The 18,874-nt window shown below is 38.7% G+C and overlaps 1 protein-coding gene across 1 annotated transcript in view; it reads right to left on the bottom strand.

Moving 5' to 3' along the window:
* Positions 1 to 18,874, bottom strand: part of heca (hdc homolog, cell cycle regulator) — a 145,559-nt gene that overhangs the window by 100,269 nt on the left and 26,416 nt on the right. Inside the window, exon 2 of the mRNA XM_018537139.1 lies at positions 15,214 to 15,310. Within this exon, the coding sequence (XP_018392641.1) occupies positions 15,214 to 15,310 (97 nt within the window). The remainder of the gene's footprint in view (positions 1 to 15,213; positions 15,311 to 18,874) is intronic.

Here is an 18,874-nt window from a genome sequence, read left to right as displayed (position 1 = left end):
CATTAAGGTCTGACTAAGGGTGAGACATCGGATATGGTTAATGATTTCGTGACCGTTGCCGGGAACTACGCGTATTGATCCTGAGTTGCAAACATCCTACCCCCGTCGCGCACTATGGTTCCTCCTCTTTCATGTAACTGTAGAACCCGAACCTTCCGAATTCCTATTACCTAGCGCTTCCCGACTCTTTCTATCCCTCGCCTTTGAACTCCGTTGACCATTTCTAGGGGAGTTATTCGAAAACTGCTGCAAATCTAGTGACAGAAATACATTTGGGTAAGACTCAGAGGAAAAAGTGCCGAAAGGAAACATCATCGATGGCTTCCCGGAACGCTGAATGCTCGTCCTCGATGTTATTTCACAAGAAATAAATTACGCTTTTATTGCCATCTCAGTAGCTACGTGTCTTACTCGATTCTTGCTAAGTTTGCGTGTATTCTTTAAGTGCGACGAATACGAGAATTTTCTTCAAGTTATGCGAGCACTGTTAGGAGCTGTCTGAAATGAATGACGGACGTGCGAAAGACGCGCGCGTCTAAGAGAGAAGCAACGCGAAGCAAACTCGATGAACTTAAGCTAACGAGAGAGTTACTCACTTCAAGCGACATCTCTCCGCGTTTATCCTTTGTAGCAGTCACTTCACACTTGTTGTCTAGTCCCACGAAAGCAAGCGTCGCGTATAATAGCGAATAAACGATCCATCTATTTCACCTTAAAGCTCGAAAGTTCTCTTTACGGATACGCTCGTTCAAACTTCTCACAGAACTTTTGATCCTGACGCAGCAAGAATTTACTAGTCACGAGTGCTAAAAGTACCTGGGAGAGTGAAAACAAATGTTGATGTTTAAAGTCAACGTTAGAAATTAACGAAATTTTAACGGAATCAAAACATCTCCGTGATATCCAAAATTGCTTTTCTTTTAATTAACTAACTAATAATAAATGATTCAACTAATACGTATAATGCAGTAATAAAAATTTGCAAAACAATCGCAAATTCTTATGACCACATTGTACGATAACCAATCGGGTTAAAAAAATTTTATTACAATCTACGCAAATATTGCGCCCAACGTAGTCGCAAGTTTCCATTTCTCTTTCTTTTATCCTCCTCCGTTTCGATTATCGTTACCGATACAAATAGCTGCTGATTTCAACGCGATACGGCAATCGTACTTTTACTATTGTATCAATGGCGACGGAATATTAGGTCGGATAGCTAAAGCCGCAGTTTTGACATTCCGCTGCTGTCCCGGGCCATCAACCTGCCAGGGGTTGCGGCTAATGTCGTTGATATTCAGGACTCAAAGTGCGAGGGTCGCGTTAATGTCACAGGAGAGGGTTCGGTGTCCAAGAGGGCTATGTGCGGTATCCATCCCGTGCGGTGAACATCTCGGTCTACCAAGGGACGAGGCAAAACGCTGAGGATTGGCCCGGGGATCGCCCGGGTACGAGCTCATGCAAACCGCACGAATAACCGAAAGGGTTGCTGTACGGACGTCGCTTGGACATAGTTTTGCGACGGTTGAGCCGTTGTCGTGTCCCAGACATCCATGCTGCGTATATATAAAAGAAAAGAGGCGAATCTCGCCTCTTGCCGCGAATTTATCTCGCTTTTAGCTTTCAAGATAAAACGAGACTGATATCTCTGGCTGTTAAACGGAGCGAGAGAAGGCTCGGCGCGAGAGAGATTTGACCGTACTAAAGTTCGCACGACTGCCTGGCCCCTTTTTTGCGATTCTCAAGCAGCCGATATAATCTATCGAGGAATGTGTGGGAACTACGTGAGGAAATATATGTGAAAAGAAAACGAGAGCATTCTAGATGTGGATGTAACGTTCTTTTCGCAGCATGGTCTCTCTTTTCAGGATTATGAACAAAATTGAACGAAATGGTTACAGCCTCTTCAAACCGAAATATTTCCGATTATCTTTATTAAAATAACAGTAAAGAAAATAAAAGGTATTTCAAATAAAATAATGTTATTAATAAATTAAGGAATTTATACTAAAAATTATTATCTCATGAAGTATCATCAAAATCAGAATAAAAGTAGGGTAATCTTGAATAAAATAATAGTTGTTTAAAATTGATATTAAATTACATTTATCTATAGATGCTAATAAAACATTTAATTATTACGGTGATATTAATAATCGAAAGTATAAAAAAACGTATCATAACAATAAATAATAAATTGACACTATTAATTCTAACCGAACGTTTCTGATCTAACGTTAAATCTGATCTCTGTAAGAAACAGCCACAGCAGTTCTCAATCAATGACGAAAACCAGTTTTTCTATCTCTGAAAAACCGGCCCAACACAAATGCTACGCAGTGTATCATTGTGCGAGAAGAATTCGTTCAGAACCGAAATCGCCCCCGGCCACAGTCGTAAATTTGGCCGATTCTGGATGCTTCCAATATCGACCATTGCCATCGCACCACCCCTGCCAGTTTGCTCGCAACCACAAACCCAGCCACCACCCCTTGCCCTTGACATTCAAAGCTACGAACGATTACAAGGCCGAACTTTCATCCCTTGTAACGACGTCGTCTAAAGTTTAAATTATAGCCCTGTTAAAACACATCATCGTATCGTAAGCGTGAAAAATATTTCCCGTCCTTTTGCGCCGTAAATACATTATACTTGTTTAATATTGCAATCAAATAGATTGAATTAAAAAACAAAACGTATATACTTATCCAAAATAATTTTAAAGACCAATCAAGATATTTACATATAAAAATATCTAATATCTTTAAATCATGTACTAAATTTTCTTTACTTATTTTATTTTTAAAAACAGAAACGAGAGAAAAGGACAAAAAACAGAAACGACAGAAGTTATATTAAATAATTTATCTCTCATTACGTATAAAAACATCGACAAAAAGTATTTGAAATCTGTCGAAGTGCTTGACGCATCCGGAAAGTAGAATTGATTAACAACTAAAAGCTAACGCGCGGCGTAAAAAAAAATACTTAATAATTCATGGTTTACCGAGGAACATATCATCTCACTTCGCGTGCGTCTCGGTAGAATACTCACGGTATTTTACGGGAAATATCGGTGCCCAGAAATACGAGTCACGCAGGTTATACGAGGTACATACATACCTGAGACATCGTGCTTCCTACCCTCCAACTATCTCTGGCACTTCGACCAGGAGAGGATCGGGCGGCTCCATCTTGGTGACTTTAATAGGATGCCATTCCGTCGGTCCGGACAATGCGCAGTACCACCCGGCAGAACTTTTAGGTCCGCTATCGCAGACGCCCCAGCGTGTGAAAGTAATGAAAATTCGATGATAATCTCCAGCCGCCGCGTGATCAATATATAAGCCGTACCGGAGCTACCGCATGCTGACTTTTCGATTATAGATATTAAGCGTCTACAATGAGATTTTAAAGCGTAAAATTTAAGCTTTAAATCTTAAGTCATATTCTCTAAAACTTTTCGAGTAAATTGTCACTCTGAGGAGTGAAAACTCCCTCTTAAAGATTGAAAATTGAACCACTCTTTTTCAAGATTGGCTCAATTTTCACTCTTTACAGTGAGATTTCACTCCAAAGAATTTAGAGAGTGAGAAATTGACTAATCATAGTCGATTTATTCTTCTCACATTCGATTGTAATTGGTCACTTTCTTGCAACTTGAGACGTTTAAGTTTTATATTTTATAAACGTCACTTTAGATGTTGAACAAAAAATTTTTCGGAAAGTCGAGTACCGACGGCTTCTTCAAAAAGATCGATAGCCTCGTGCGAAATTGTTAATTCAATTAATGATAACATGAAGAAAGTATCGATAAATATCTTATCGATGTATTTGATACATTAGACTGCTGATAATAGCAGACGATAAATATGAAATAGCACCGTGAATACCCCCCGATAATATCGCACATATATGATTAAACTTTCTCACGATTATTCGCTGACAATCGACAACCGTGGCCTTTTCTCTTAGATTTCCCAAAGAAACCTTATTCTCGAAATCGCGCAACTTTATACAGTCGCAGTCTCAGCAAATTGCACAGTTTTAAATGCTAAATCCGATGATCTACGGCGACTTTTATGACGGCTGAAGCTAAAATCTCTCCGAGTCCACGTGTAGATCATCGCGCACGAGACTCGCGGCGATTGTGATTCTTACGTACTACGGAAAATTGTTCGACCGTATTTCACGTTCAACAATATTTCATCAGACGGCGTCCATTTGCGCAATAAATAGGTTCACCGTAGAAACGTTCACTCGTCGCAGGGGGGCGAGCGATTTTCATCGGCCGGTATCTCGCAGTTCCCCGCGCGATTATGTGCAAATACGCGTTTAGTTCATCCGACGATTGGCCAAGTTAGACCGCTCACGCAAAATCGAAAGGTCGACGTGCCTCGCCGCGTGCGTGCGCGCGCCTCCTTCTCGTGGGAACGTTTCGTCGAGAATGATTTTCTCTCGCGGACAGTGCGTGTGCCTGAAAGGGAAAGCCACCTTGTTTGGATCTCGCCACCTCCCGGCCAAAAAACGTTATATTGACCTCCCGCAGGCAAATTTCGACGTTCGCGCCCATAAGCGTTTCTTCCCGGTCGGTTCCATAACCCCTGGTAATAGTATAATAAATCTACCAACTTTTCGCAGAATTCCCCTCGTAGCCGCACAGCCGATGGCTCAGAGGTCGTTTCACGCGAGCGACTTTCCGTGCCGCGCCACACCGCTCCAACTTAGAAGTATTTCAGGGACACTATTTCACTAGGAGAATTTATATCTTAATTACTGCTACACACCAAAGATACTTCGGACTTTAATCAGTTACGCCTAACGATGGTGAACTTTCTCTATCGATCATCCCACGCCTCTCTTCAATTATCAGTTGTTAAAGACTTCCCCCTCCCCCCCATCAGTTTTTAGCCTGCGGGGATATTGGCGAATAACTTGGGGAATAAAGAAGAATTATATTATATTATACATGATTATTATTCGCACATTTGTAATGTGTGCGCAGGTCTATTAATACTTTACAACTCGAAGGGGAAAATTTTCTCAAGGTACCTGTCCGATGCGAATAATATGGACAAGTTTGGAATAACGCTGGAATATCTCATGCGCGTTGCTGGAGGTTCACGTTCGGCACGGAAGAACGCAGACAGATCGATCCATTGTGCACAAGAACCAAATCACCGCGCGTAACGCCTCGTATTCCAACTATTTCTCTATCAGGGTCTCCCCTTGCTCAGACTCCCTGTGGGAGACAGCGAGGGGATAAAGCCAACACGCGCAGACGTCTGCTTGAACAAAGACGCGTGCGAGCCGTGGTAAACTGCGAGAAGAAATGTGAGAGAAAGAGGAAAAGTGCTATCAGCCACGGGGGAAAAATGTCCGTCGTAATAAGTTTCTGCTCACCTCGCGCCATTCTGCATTAATTACTTGGGATACCAATGCCAACAAAAATCTACGGATACCTAGCAGCTGCACAGCAATTACGTTGTACACGACCAGAGAATTCCATGCGTGAAGGAGATTAATCTCTTATTCTAATTACAAAAAATTGCGATGTTAGAAATGTGCACAGAAAATGTACTCTTCGTAACTTCCTGTGTTTTTAAAAGACCAAACGACACAGAATGTAATCCTTATCTAAATATTTAATTAATTGTTTCATTCGTATACCTATATACTATATATATCATAGGTTCGTTTTTGCAGTCTAAACTATCACAGAAAAAAAAAATTAGCTGAATGGCATAGCATTTTTAATTGGATGCAGCAGCTAATCTTTTCTTTCACTATGTGGTGTACTGGTTATAAAAAAAAATGAGATATATTTAAAGTTTAGCGAAAGCGAGAAGAAAATTTTCTTTCCCGTTTCAATGCAGTGATAAAAATAGACCTCATATATTCTGTTTATTTATATAATTCGCTATTTATTAAAAAAAAATGTTCGAAAAAAAACAATCGCTCGCAATTTCCTCCAGTTTCTTATCTTCGCGTTATTATTTTATCCCTTCGAAACGCTGAGCTCATAATTTTGCTTCGCCGCGAGTAGAAAAAGCATCCAGTGGGGTGGCGAGATTTCCTCGCGATATTGCAACACAGCAACGCTTCGTGAATTTTAATATGCGACGCAGTAGTCTCTTGTGGCGGTCGACATTGATTCGCCGATTCAGACAAAGGTTTTTCTTACGTTCCAACTTGGGAATACGAGATTACAGAAATTTGAAATTGTACGTAGCTTAAGCATTCGCGTAATAGAGAGTACCAGTCCTGGGCGATTCTCGAGAAAGGAAAACACGGACGCGAAGCGTTTTCTCGTATAAGGAGAGTACAAAAACCAGTCATCGACTAAAGGAAAACCCGTAAAAGGCACCCGAAGTGTTTCGACTTCACGTATTGCGCGTTTCGCGACGAAAACGGAAACGCGTCCACCGTCATTATTTTTCGTCCACAATCATGTCCGGGTGTCGAGACGTTGAGCTCTCCCTTGTGCCTTCCATCAAGCATACATGTTACTTCTCCTTTTTACTTAAGAGACCCGTCAGAACAACTATACGACCGCACGAGAAGAAATGACATTCGTCTCGCCGATTATGACTCGTTTCTTTCCATCATTCTTTCCCCGGTATCGGTCCTCCTCATCTCCTCCTTTCCCGGACGAATGTTTGACCGCTCATTGTTTCAGTCGTGGCGAAGACGCTTTGTCTCGCGAGACCACGATTTGTCAAAATGCGCAGCACGGCAGGAAGTGGGTTCCCAAAATACATATATGACTAACCGCGACAATAAAATGAAAGAAACAGTGATGGTCTCGAAGAAAATATTTGAATTCTATTCTCAATACAATATTTATTTCCACAGATGAGCTTCCACGGTTGTCAGTGCATAAATAATATGTTCATAATATGCGATAAGATATAATTAGAATATACTTGGAATGTACTTACCAATAAGTTAATGACAAGCGTTTCAACTCTGAACGAATCCTCTTCGGTACGGAACTCAAATACAAATTATTGACACATACAAATATGACAGCTTATATTTGACTTCCGCACTCGAGCGAACTTGACGAAATGTTGCAACTAACTTTATTGGCAAGTGCACTCCAACTGTTTGCGGATTATATTCCACCACTTTATAAATATATTATATTTACCCACTAAAACCGCGGAGACTCATATAGACATTTTACTTACGTTTGATTTATTCTTGAAGCGACAAAACTAATTTCATTTTAATTTATTCTCAGCATAATATTACTTATATCTCTTAATATTACAAAAAATATTTGTAAAATATAGTAAAAAATTCTATTTTTATAATACATGACACGCGAAATAACTGTTAGATGGAAAAATATCGTGTTATATTTTGAATACCTCGTAATAATTTAAGCGTGGAATAACACGCCTGACAATTGGCTTAATTTCCGTGACTCTTTAGCTTAATGAGTACGAGAAGGAAGGAGGAACCGTTGCTCATTATCATTCATAATCCTGTTCGTCAAAGAGAGGTCATCGGTTGTTTCTCTTCATAATGATGATGAAGATGAGGAGAAAACACGCATCTGCCATTTCTGATTTCCTTATTTTCTTTTCCATCATTATTAAGAAAAATTTATGCGTACCTATTCATGAGAAAGTGAGCCTACTTTAAATTATCTCAAGTGACTTCCAACTTTACATTTTAACAAACTGCTTTTTTTACAGTCTACTGTCAAATTCATATGAAAAATAAGTATGGAGAAGAACAAAACTTTCCATCTTTAATTCTTCTTCTATTTCTTTTAAATTTATTACAGAAGCATAATCATTTATTTCGCGTGACACTATTACTTGTATGTATAAAGTCAGCCTAGCCATACTTTTTCCTTCATTCTCGAAAAAAATGGAGATTACCCGTGTATATCAAGTTCACGGACAAAAATACTAGTGCGCGTGATGTGGGGTGAGAGAAGCTATCTTGCATCGATCCGATTGAGGTAGGTCGAGTTCTCAAGGGAACCACGACTCTTATCCCAGTTCAGGGATAAATTCAAGGATAGTCCAATCGTCTACGATTCAAAGTTCATATTGACGAGAATCGTGTTAACACATGACACAAGAAACAAAAACCTTTTTACTCTCCATAATAATAAATAATTATATCATCATAGTAATAAATGATAAATATTGATAAATATATAAAGATTATTCAAACATTTTATAACAATGTATTTATATAAAACAAAAACAATGTCTCTTTCTATATATTTTTTAAATTAAATTTTAATTAATAAATAATTTAATTATTTAAAATAAATTTTTAAAAATCTTGCTAATCTCAGATACCGTTTTGATAACAAAGAAATATTAAAAAATGAAAAACAGAAACCACATTGTTAAATTACTAATTAACATAACTATTTTATATTCGAGCGCACTGTTTCTGTCTCTTTCTTTTTCTCTTTCTCTCTCTCTCTCTCTCTCTCAGTCTCACGAATAACAGCACGTTGAATTGCGCGAGTTGCGCAACAGGAAGGCGAACGTTTAAGCTAATGACCTTTAATGCAAACTTCCATTGTGCGCAGAGAGTCCACAATGAGGGTTAACACACAAAATGTACTCAGAAAACAAAAAAAGAAGAGAGAGAAATTATGAAGGAAACTTGAGAGAATAAAGGGAGAAAGAATATATGAGGGATATATACATATTCGTGTATACATATGTCTACAACTCTTTGTAAATATATTCTTTTTAAAATTTGACAAAAAAAATTTTATTCTCAATTTTTAATCTCAATAATTTTCTATAAATGCTCTTTTAATTGTTGTTACATTAATGCAACATACAATAATGTTGATGTATTTCCGTGAAAATCAAGTTAATTTTATCTTAACTTGAAACACGTAAAAATTTTTAAACTCCATAGTGATAAAAACTTCGAACTCAATCAAAGTTTAACAAAAGCAGATGGGAACATATAAATATTTCTTTATCCTGATTTCTCGTTCGTGTCGTAAAAGAGTATTACAAAATTATTACAATACAGCCTAACTTAAAACACTGCTTGAAACACAAGTTGAAACGCAAGCGACTAAACTTTCGTTCAGTGTTTCGTACTGGTTTTGAATTTAATCAGCGCCAGCAACGAGAAGCAGGAAGATTACGTTACTTGGAAACAACTGTCTGAAAATGGCGTGATTGTTCTTACGCTGGCTTGACCATGGAGGGTTAATGGGTCTTTTATGTTACTGCGGACGTGGCAAAAACCTTGCTAACAGCAACAGTCGAATCGGCAATTAAGATTTAAAACTAAAATTAAAAGATAACGTAAAAACTATAGCAATTAATATTATATAATAGTTATATATTGTATATATATATATATATATTAGTATTCGATAGAATAAATAGTAAATGTATATGATGCATTTGCTTTTCATTAAATACGTAGGTAGTAATTCGCTATTAAATATACACCCATTAATGCACAGAAATTAGAGTACATCTCAATATGCACTGAAGCTTTATCTCGGAAATAACGGGGAATGAAACAAGACGACGAATGGTAAATACAAATATCATTTTCCATTAACTCTCTCTCGAGCGGATCGAAAACGCTGCTAATCGACATTACACTTGATTAAAAATCAATGTCCATCAAACCGACGAGCAAGACGCATGAAAAGATACTCGCGAAAGAAAGGTCTCGCTTTTTATCTCTTCTAAAGCAACTGAATTACGAGAAAAGCTTTTCGACGTCGTTCTTACGAGCGGTCCTTTTAATTAATCTCTGCCCCCTCGAACACGAGTATCATTCAGAGCTCTAGCGGCACTCAGCATAGACCAACGAGGGTTCCGCGCAATCCTCGAGAAAATTACGCGGGCCATCCTTTGCGAGGTAGATTGCTCTCGACTTACGATTTCGTACAGTTTGTTCGTTTCCTTTGTCCCATAAATTCCCGTAAATATTTAAGAAAGAAATGTTACATAAGATAACAATTTTATATATAGACAAATTATAAAATTTAATTAAAAAGTTTTTTTTAAAAAGCGCTATAATTACTGATTAATTCAATTAAATTATTTTAGAAGTTAAGCAAATTTCTTTAAAATTTCGAGTAGTTCATGCATCTTTCCATTAAACAGTTTTATCTAGAAAAAATAGAACTACACTCGAAAGAACTTAATAAACAGATTACATCTCGTACAGCATGGCCTTGTCAGAAAAAGCGTAGTTCGCGAATGTTTGCTAACGGAACAATCTCTTATCAGAGTTGAGCTAGGCTGAGATAATGAGAGCGATGTTATACGTTCAACGGCGAAATATAACGCTCGGCATAAGCGTCGGTTTCGGTGAGGCAACTTCATTCTCTCAAAACTCATTTCAAAGAAGAGAGACAATGCTGTACCCCCCCTCCCCTTGCCTCTTAAACTAACTTTCTGACTGTACTTTCTTTTAAAAAAAAAAAAAATTATTATAATAAGTCATTCACTTGTTTCATTAATTATTCTCGTTGTTATTTTTGAAATATTGCGCAGATTATTTATACATTATTTATCTTGTGCAATTTTAATTATGCAAGAACAGTAGGTGAAAGAAACAGAGTATTGTGCGCTTGACATTTTGCCGGTTCAGTATTTTCTGCAAGCTGGCGCCGCTGACATTCGATGCATTTATCTTCGTCACAGCACCCAAGAAACAATATTTACCGAGTCGCGAGATAAAGAGCCGCGGTTCGTGCGGCGGACTGCAATAATAAACTATCGCGCCGATGTAACGCTTAGCGTATCGAGTATTCGACGAAATGATAATATTCGGGTCGTTCAACCGCCTCGTGCACCTCGGAGAGAGCGAGAGAGAGAGAGAGAGAGAGAGATTCACGAAGCTGTGCGGGAGTTACGTAAAAATAAACGGTACGCGCATGCTGGGCACGTTTCCGTTCACAGTATAAAGCAGTAAACGTTTTAATTATCTGGAAAATCAAAACGGATAATAGGTGCGGATTTATGACATGAAATTGCATTGCCGATTAAAGGTCAAGCGGGAAAAAATAATACACGTTGCGAAATGCAGTACGCCGTAAACATCGCTGTTATTAGCTGCAGACTTTGGATACGTGAAACTATATAGGTAGATCTGTTTTTTTATTCCTATACTAGACTGCATTAGTACTCTCCTTTTCGCTTTTGCCAAACACATATACCTTTCTCACTCTTTACGTTACAAAAGTATACACTAGTTCAGCCACAAAAAACAGACCTATCGTGTTATTATCTTAAAAATGCTTGTAAAACATAGAATTCTGCTAGAACTAACGAAAGATGTCGCTGAAATTGCGACAAGTTATCAGCACTTTTTTTTTTCAAATGCCGTGACATCATCGACATTTAGAGTCTATTAAGGGGATGCTGGAGTGACGGCCGAACTTGATCGAGGTCGATAACACGTCGTTTTTGACGTTTTCGTTCCTGTCGAAAATCTGTAATTTCATACTTTTTCCAGCTTTGGACACAATATACACCAGGGCCAGGTACATTAGCTCGGATATTGTAATCGTGGAGAAGGAATTTTTATTCTGTGAAACTACTGCGAAGAGGTTAGACAGGAACGAAAACGTCAAAAACGCTTGTTTTATCGATAATACAGGCGGGTCCAGCATCGCCTTAACATGAATAATTGTTGAAATTCTTTTTCAAAGTACGTACATTGACACAATTGGGCCAGTACTAATGGGAACTGTAGTCAAAGGTGAAAATAGTTTTCTTTTTTTTGCACTTTAGAGGGAAAATATTACGCTAGGATTCGCGAAGTTAGCACGCTACATTTTCAATTTTTGTTTTTTTTTAATATAAAAATTGCCTTTTCACCTTGATGAAGAACTATAAAACTGTGAAAAGCATTACTGGAATTGTCAGTATTTTATTTTTTATATTAATAGAATGTCGTGGCAACTTCACAAGCACAACGACCGAGCGGTTCGAGTCGCGGACCACTCCTAGTTTTAGCGTCTATATAAGCCACGTGTCGAGTTACTGCATCGTAGCACGCCACTTTCCTATTTCCACTACTCCTCCTGTCCGATTTATCGCTAGACACAGCCGCGAGGTCATTCACATGGAATTTGTAACGTCTGTCGCGATTTGCGCACGTGGACGCGTCTCCGCTCCATTTCCTAAAGAAATTTCATGTATTTTCGCAAAGGTTGTACCCGATTTGGACGTTCACGTGCTGTAAATTTCATTTTTACACACGGAAAAGAAAAATGGTTATATCCAACATTATTTTCATTGAAAATAACACTGCTAATCCAGTATTAATGGCACAAAGATATCACGATCTCGTTTTAATAAAATTTTATTTGTTCCATTAATACTGTTATTAAATCGACATGGTTATTTTCAACTAAAATAATACTGTTGCTACATTATTTTTTTTTTCAAATGTATCTTTATCACTCGTTATTTATGGAGAGAAGATATAATGAACCTTATACAAAGCACCCAGCAAAAACAATCAGAGCGACTACAGCGAACGGCAAGAATCGCGAGAGAAATTCATCGAAAACGACGCGACGATAGGAACATTCGGAAGATTCTTTTTTTCCCCCTCGCTTCAACGGCGTCTTAAACGGAGGGGTCTTAACGGAGAAATTATCGCCACGACTTCCAATTCACAGTGGCAATCCTCGGGTCTTAAGTTAACTCCAGGGAACGTCGCTGCGCATCGGTATTCGGCGCGCAAAAGGTAAACCTTGCATTTTTTAATTCGCATCGTATCGCAGAAAGGGGTAACCCACCCTCGATACGAGGGTTACGCGAGATAGAGAGAGAGAGAGAGGGAGAGAACAGGGTGACTGTTGCGGGGACGCGGTTGCCATGGGAGGACTCGGAGGGTGTTCCAAGAGCTTCCAGCGGTTTACAATGGTGCCCTGGTTCCTCCAGGGCTCCCCCGTTCCCTCTGCCATGCCGCTGCACGGCAATACGCGGTCGCACACGAGATCGATCTCCCTCGAGTTACCTAACGGCTCTCGTTAGGCCGGCCGGCGAAGCTGAGAGAACCGGTATTATTGAAAAACTGGAACCAGCAGCCGCCGCCGCGCCGGTTCGTCGGCGAAACACGCTCGAGAACGGCCACGGAGAGCCTTATTGCGCAACGACTCGTCGATAAAAGAGTGCGACGCAAAAATATTATCCGCCTTGCGTCTGTGCATTCTAATGTCGCGACGTAAAGTGCGAAGGAATGTATAACGTGGTGTAAAAAGCCTACGTTTAAATATTAATTTAGATATTATCGACGATAACAGTATTATGTATCAAGCACAAGCGAAGCTTGTTCCTCAATCATATATAGTTACGATTTTATGATCGCGACAAATGTTCCCGCGCATAAAAAGTCGACGAAATAATCGCTCTAATTTTTCTTGCCGATAATAACTGCAGCAATAGTTACGAACATTAGTGCAGCGAATGTAACGTCATCGAACAGCAAGAACGCATCGCAGGCGCTAATTAGCCGCGTCATTGACTGCTTTAATTGTCAGAATTGTGTGCTGGCACATTTTCTAACGAGACTATATACAGCCCGGATGACTCTACCACGAGACAAGTCATTCGAAACTCTGCAAAAAAAAAAAAAAAAAAAACGCGCATCCTAATTCAGAAGGGAGAGCTGCTTTGTGTGCCAGTTATCTTTTCTTTTTCCATTCCCGCAAACAAGCGTCAAAATGGCAGGCAATTTGGAGGTCGAAGCCAGGTCCTAGGTCAAATTTTGTTAGGCATTACGGAACAGGGGTTAAAACGTGCATCACTTACGGTGTCTCCACCCTCAAGCTTTCTGTTACATAATGGATCGAAGGCAAAGACAATATTTTATCGACGGCAGATATATCGAGAGTTCGTAATTAGTCGTATTAACATGTCGAAATTAGAGGCTACAAATTGAAATCTCTTTTATAATTAATGCAAATTGCATAAGTCTCTGTAAAATTAATTTATCTGATTTATTAAATATTTCATAATAAAGTTCATTTCATGATGTAAAAGTTACATCTGCATCAGCATTTAATATTTCAATTAATAATAATTAAATAATTAAACAATAATTATACATAATTAAAATAACACACAATAAAAAAAATACAATATATAAATAGATAAATAGATTTTGTATTCTATATCTAAAAATACTTTTAAATCTATTTTCAGATACAAAATTTGCGAGCAAAAATTTTACAATGACATGCCATTACATTTTTAAGCAGAATTACGCTCTGTATTAATTCCGAAATAATGATTCAATCTCATTGTACTTTTGTAATAGAAACGAAAAAGGAAAACAGTTAACAAGATTAGTGTTAAATAAACATCGGCGTAAACAGATCGCGTTGGATTAACTTATGACAACTCCGTTAATGATATTCTTTACCTTTTTCCGGATCACCGGCGCTACCTGTGATACAGGTGGACAAGTCACCAGTTAACCGGAGTTGACGTTAATTGACGTTCGCACGAGAGGATTTTGCACGGCGAGTAACAGGTCAAGGGAAAAGCATAAGAGAGTAAAAATATTCTTTAACACTGGCATATATAGATAAACATACATACGTAATATATGCGCGCGCAAAGAGACACATGCACGCTACTCGGACTGCTCGGGTATTGATTTCTCTACTGCGTATTTAGGGTAGGACGACAGTGTTACAGGACGGGATGCGAAAGGATTCGCCAGGGGCGTAGTAGCTTATGCCTGATTTACGCTTGAAAGAACAATCTCTGCCGGTTGAAATTAATTTAACCAATTTCTACGACGGGAGAGAAATGATCGCTTCAACCTGATCGTCGATACCATTGATTCTCTCCGTTCAATTTTTTATATCTTATTCAAAAGAAATAAATATGCATTAATGATGCAAATATTAATAGTATATACAGTTAAATCCGTGTTTGATTATATATGATAAATTATTACGTTCCATTGCAAAAATAGTAATGATTTATTTTTTTCACTTCAGAGCAATTAAAAAGATTCCTGCTCCGTCAGTATGATGTTGCGTAACATGTTTTGAATGTTGTAATCGTTAACGATTTATCACTTCCCGAAAATGCAATCAGTTCATTTCACTTACAAAGCAACACGTCGTAATTCAAACGTCTCGTAAGCGAAATTCCAACGTATCAAAAAGTATATGTGTGTTTATATGCAATATATATACATGTATAAGTAGACACTTACCTTAATATGATAGGAGTTCAACTTGGTGCGGGGCAGGCTGTTGAAAGCGCTGAAATCCAGACGACGCGAAAAGATGCCGTTGGCGCCGCAACTTTGTCTGCAAACAGATAAAATAGAGTTTTTAATGGCGTTAAACAAATACGATTAAAAAATAAAACGAGTACCCTATACATATGAATTACACTAAAAAAATTTACTAAACTCAAATATATATTTCTCTGAATAGTATTAAGTAAACATTTTTTTATCTACACAATTAAATATTTGCTTAATTTTAACTACTCGGACTAATATTTATTAAAATTTGATATATTTTTAAATATATTTGTGTACGTATATAGTTTTCAACGTTAAATAAACATCGCGTGTGGTATATTTTTCCATATCGTTTATATATATTCAACGCATTCATATATTTACACTCTCCGGCTACTCTCTCTACCAAAATAGATGCTTATTGTTAGTAGAGAAGTGATCGAAAGATCATGGGTCAGAATCGTAAACGAACTCTTTAAAGGACTAGAAATGAAAAAGTTAGTGTTCCAGTGAATTTTCGCGATTCATAATAACTTCGGACCCTCGGCCTCTCGCTTGACAACTCTCCCTTCAAGGACGCCGATCGTACGACCCTCGTCGTGCACAAGCCTCACGCTTCCTTTATGCATGTGCGACAATGAAAGTGAACACGAAATATTTCTAAGCGCGTTTATGTGCTGTTTTTATCCAGCCCTACATCACTCGTCATAGAAAAAACCGTAAGTTTCCCAAGCAGAAGGGCATAAATTACCTTCGGCGAAAACATACTATAGGTACCTATTGTTACACCAATTGCCTGACGGGATATACATAAACTTTGTTCAGCAGAATATTGATTCAATTAAAAAAAAAAAAAAAAATGCTTTTGTGTGAAACCTCAAACGGTTATCTTGAAACAAGTAGAAACATCTTTACGACAAATTATTATCAATATGTAAGTAAGCAAGATCAATATTTTTCATTCATACTTTTTTCAAGTGTTCAAATTATAATTACAAATTCAAATTGTGAAAAGTATCGATAAAATGTTCCGTAACGGATTTAATTTCAGCTAATAAGCTGAGAATAATCCTCGCGCGCGATTATACGGGAAGATCGATCATCATCTACGATCGTACGTTTCTGACACCTACAAGTAAACACACCGGCTTCTCCAGTTGCGTAACATATTCAACACAACACACGAATCAATGACGGTCCCGGCTCGGCTTGACTCGTAGAAGATTCCGCTACAGGGGCACGGTGAATTAAAACGATAAAATAGAACGACAACAGGCGCCAGCGAGGTGGCCTCTCCAGGATACTCGGTGCGAGCGGGAGAATTACAACGACGACGACCATAATGGTCGTCGAGCTGTGCAACACACATCAGTTGCGTCACCAGGAAGACGAGCAAAGCGAGCGAACGCGCGCGAGCGATAGGCGTCAACACAGTGGCGAAAGGTAAAGTGGGGATCAGCTACGACCTTGGCCTCCACTCTAGCGAGACCGTCCCTCTATCGCCGCCTGTATTGGTTGTTTGGCAATGTCAGTCGAGGGTCACGAAAATATTGCGCACCGTCCAAGGCACGAGACGACAGTTTTCTGCAAGCGGAACGGGGGAAGGCAAAAACGCTCATTTGCATTATGCAATGCGCTATTCGACTCGTAAGTCTGTTATCAGACGACTACATGTTGCTATTTATCGAGATCGCTTCGAAATCCCAGCGCATTTTTCAACCGTACAATCATGAGGCTATTTTTGCAAAGATAAGTTCGACGGAACGTAATAAACAATTCGGGCATCGCACAACTTCTGTTATTTTCTCGTCTTTGTCAACACGAACCGAAGAACTACTGTGGCCCGGTTTCTTTTTTTTTTTTATCTACTGCTTAACTTGTGATTAGACTTAGTTAACCTGATGATAATGGGAAAATTGTATTTTTCTATCTATGATTGATCACTAAATTGCGTTTTGTAGTAAACAAGTTTTAAAGTTACTACTAAACAAAACCATTAGTTCAGTGATTAATTACAGCTGGAAAAATACAATTTTCACATTATCATCAAGTTAAGTGAGGATAAGTCACACTAAACCACAAGTTCAGCAGATAATGTAAAAACCACAGGTCTGTGTGCGAGTAATTTTAAAACACAGTATTAAAACTCACGTCTTTACACGAAAATGCATATAACAAGATAAATTGATAATTGATTGAATTACGACAAAAGTATACAATTATATCATACAATTATTAATTGTATAACTCTTATCGCGTGTCACGAAGACTAAATATACAAAGATTAAGCTATTCTAAAATACGATTAAGATCTGGAAAACATATGCTGCGGAAATATAAAGTTCATTCTTCGTCACTCACGTAACCGTTGGCGCCAGCAGTTATACATGTAATTCCACCAACCGTCACAACAAAGTAGTAAATAGCACGTTTGAGTCTATTTTTACATATCACGAACGATAAATGTTCACATGTACATTAAAGTCACATCCGAATATACATGTTATTATTTACCAGCCACGCGGTTATTCGGTTATCGCGTTTCGCATCGAGCAACGCGGTTTTTTTTTTTTTTTTTTTTCGAAATATCGCATCGTCACGGTATTCGAGCTGCTCGTTAGATCCGATGATAGAATTTACATCGGTTGGTCGCACGATGACTAACGCGCCGTTATGTAACGTGTTGTTATGAAAACTTAGTTGCGACAGGCGCGTAGCTTCGCGCGCGGGCGCACGTAACGTTCGCACGAAGTAAATAGCGCTGTTTACACCGCATTACCGAGATTAGTCGACAATGTTGAGGAGAGCCGATAAAACGCGAAGAACGCGCCGCGGCGCCGCTCCTTTTTTGCGCCGCGCCGCGCTTGGCAAACTCGCAACACACGTTGAAAATACACGTGAGTTAGTCGCGCGAGCCGCCCGCGGAAATTATTATCAATGCATACCACAATCATCAGCATACCGCGCCTCTATCTAAAGTTGAATAAAAAAAAAAAAAAATGTAAAAATTATGAGAAAGAGGTTGGACAGAGAGGAGGATTTTGTGTTTCTCCGTGATAAAAATTTGCCTTCCTGGCAAATTTGATAATCGGCGAACCGTGGCCTGAAATCCGATAGCCACAGTCGATTCTTATTATATTTCAATTTGTAAGACTGTTTCAAGTGTGGTGTCTTGAGACGTTACGTACCAATCATAGGCCGCGTTCGAAACTATTTTTATTTTAAGACCGTCTTAAGTAATGTCTTAAAATGCTAATGTGGCTCTCCGATTGGTTCGTGACACATCTTAAGGCATTACAGTCTTGGAATAAGAATAGACCATGAATACCAGCCCAAGTAATCCTTGAGAAAGATAGGCGTGTAGGAAGTATTCGCGGACCGGTTGACTTTCGTTTTCGGCGAAACATTCCTCGCATTCGACCATGGGGGACGTGGATAAAAAACAAACGAAAAACGAGAGAGAGAGAGAGAAAAAGAGAGATGGCACGCTGGAAGAACTCCGGAATAAAAATAAGAACATGGTAGTATACACGCGAAAGCCATTAAGTCGGACGTAACGGCGAGGAAAAAATAGTAGCCCCGTAGTCCGATTTAGTGCGCACCAACCGGTTTCCGTGCTTAACAT

This window comes from Cyphomyrmex costatus, unplaced genomic scaffold (genome assembly GCF_001594065.2).
Source record: "Cyphomyrmex costatus isolate MS0001 unplaced genomic scaffold, Ccosl1.0 scaffold164, whole genome shotgun sequence".
In the NCBI taxonomy this organism is placed as follows: domain Eukaryota; kingdom Metazoa; phylum Arthropoda; class Insecta; order Hymenoptera; family Formicidae; genus Cyphomyrmex; species Cyphomyrmex costatus.
Note: the sequence above shows the minus strand (reverse complement) of the source record. Positions and strands in the feature narration are given on the sequence as shown.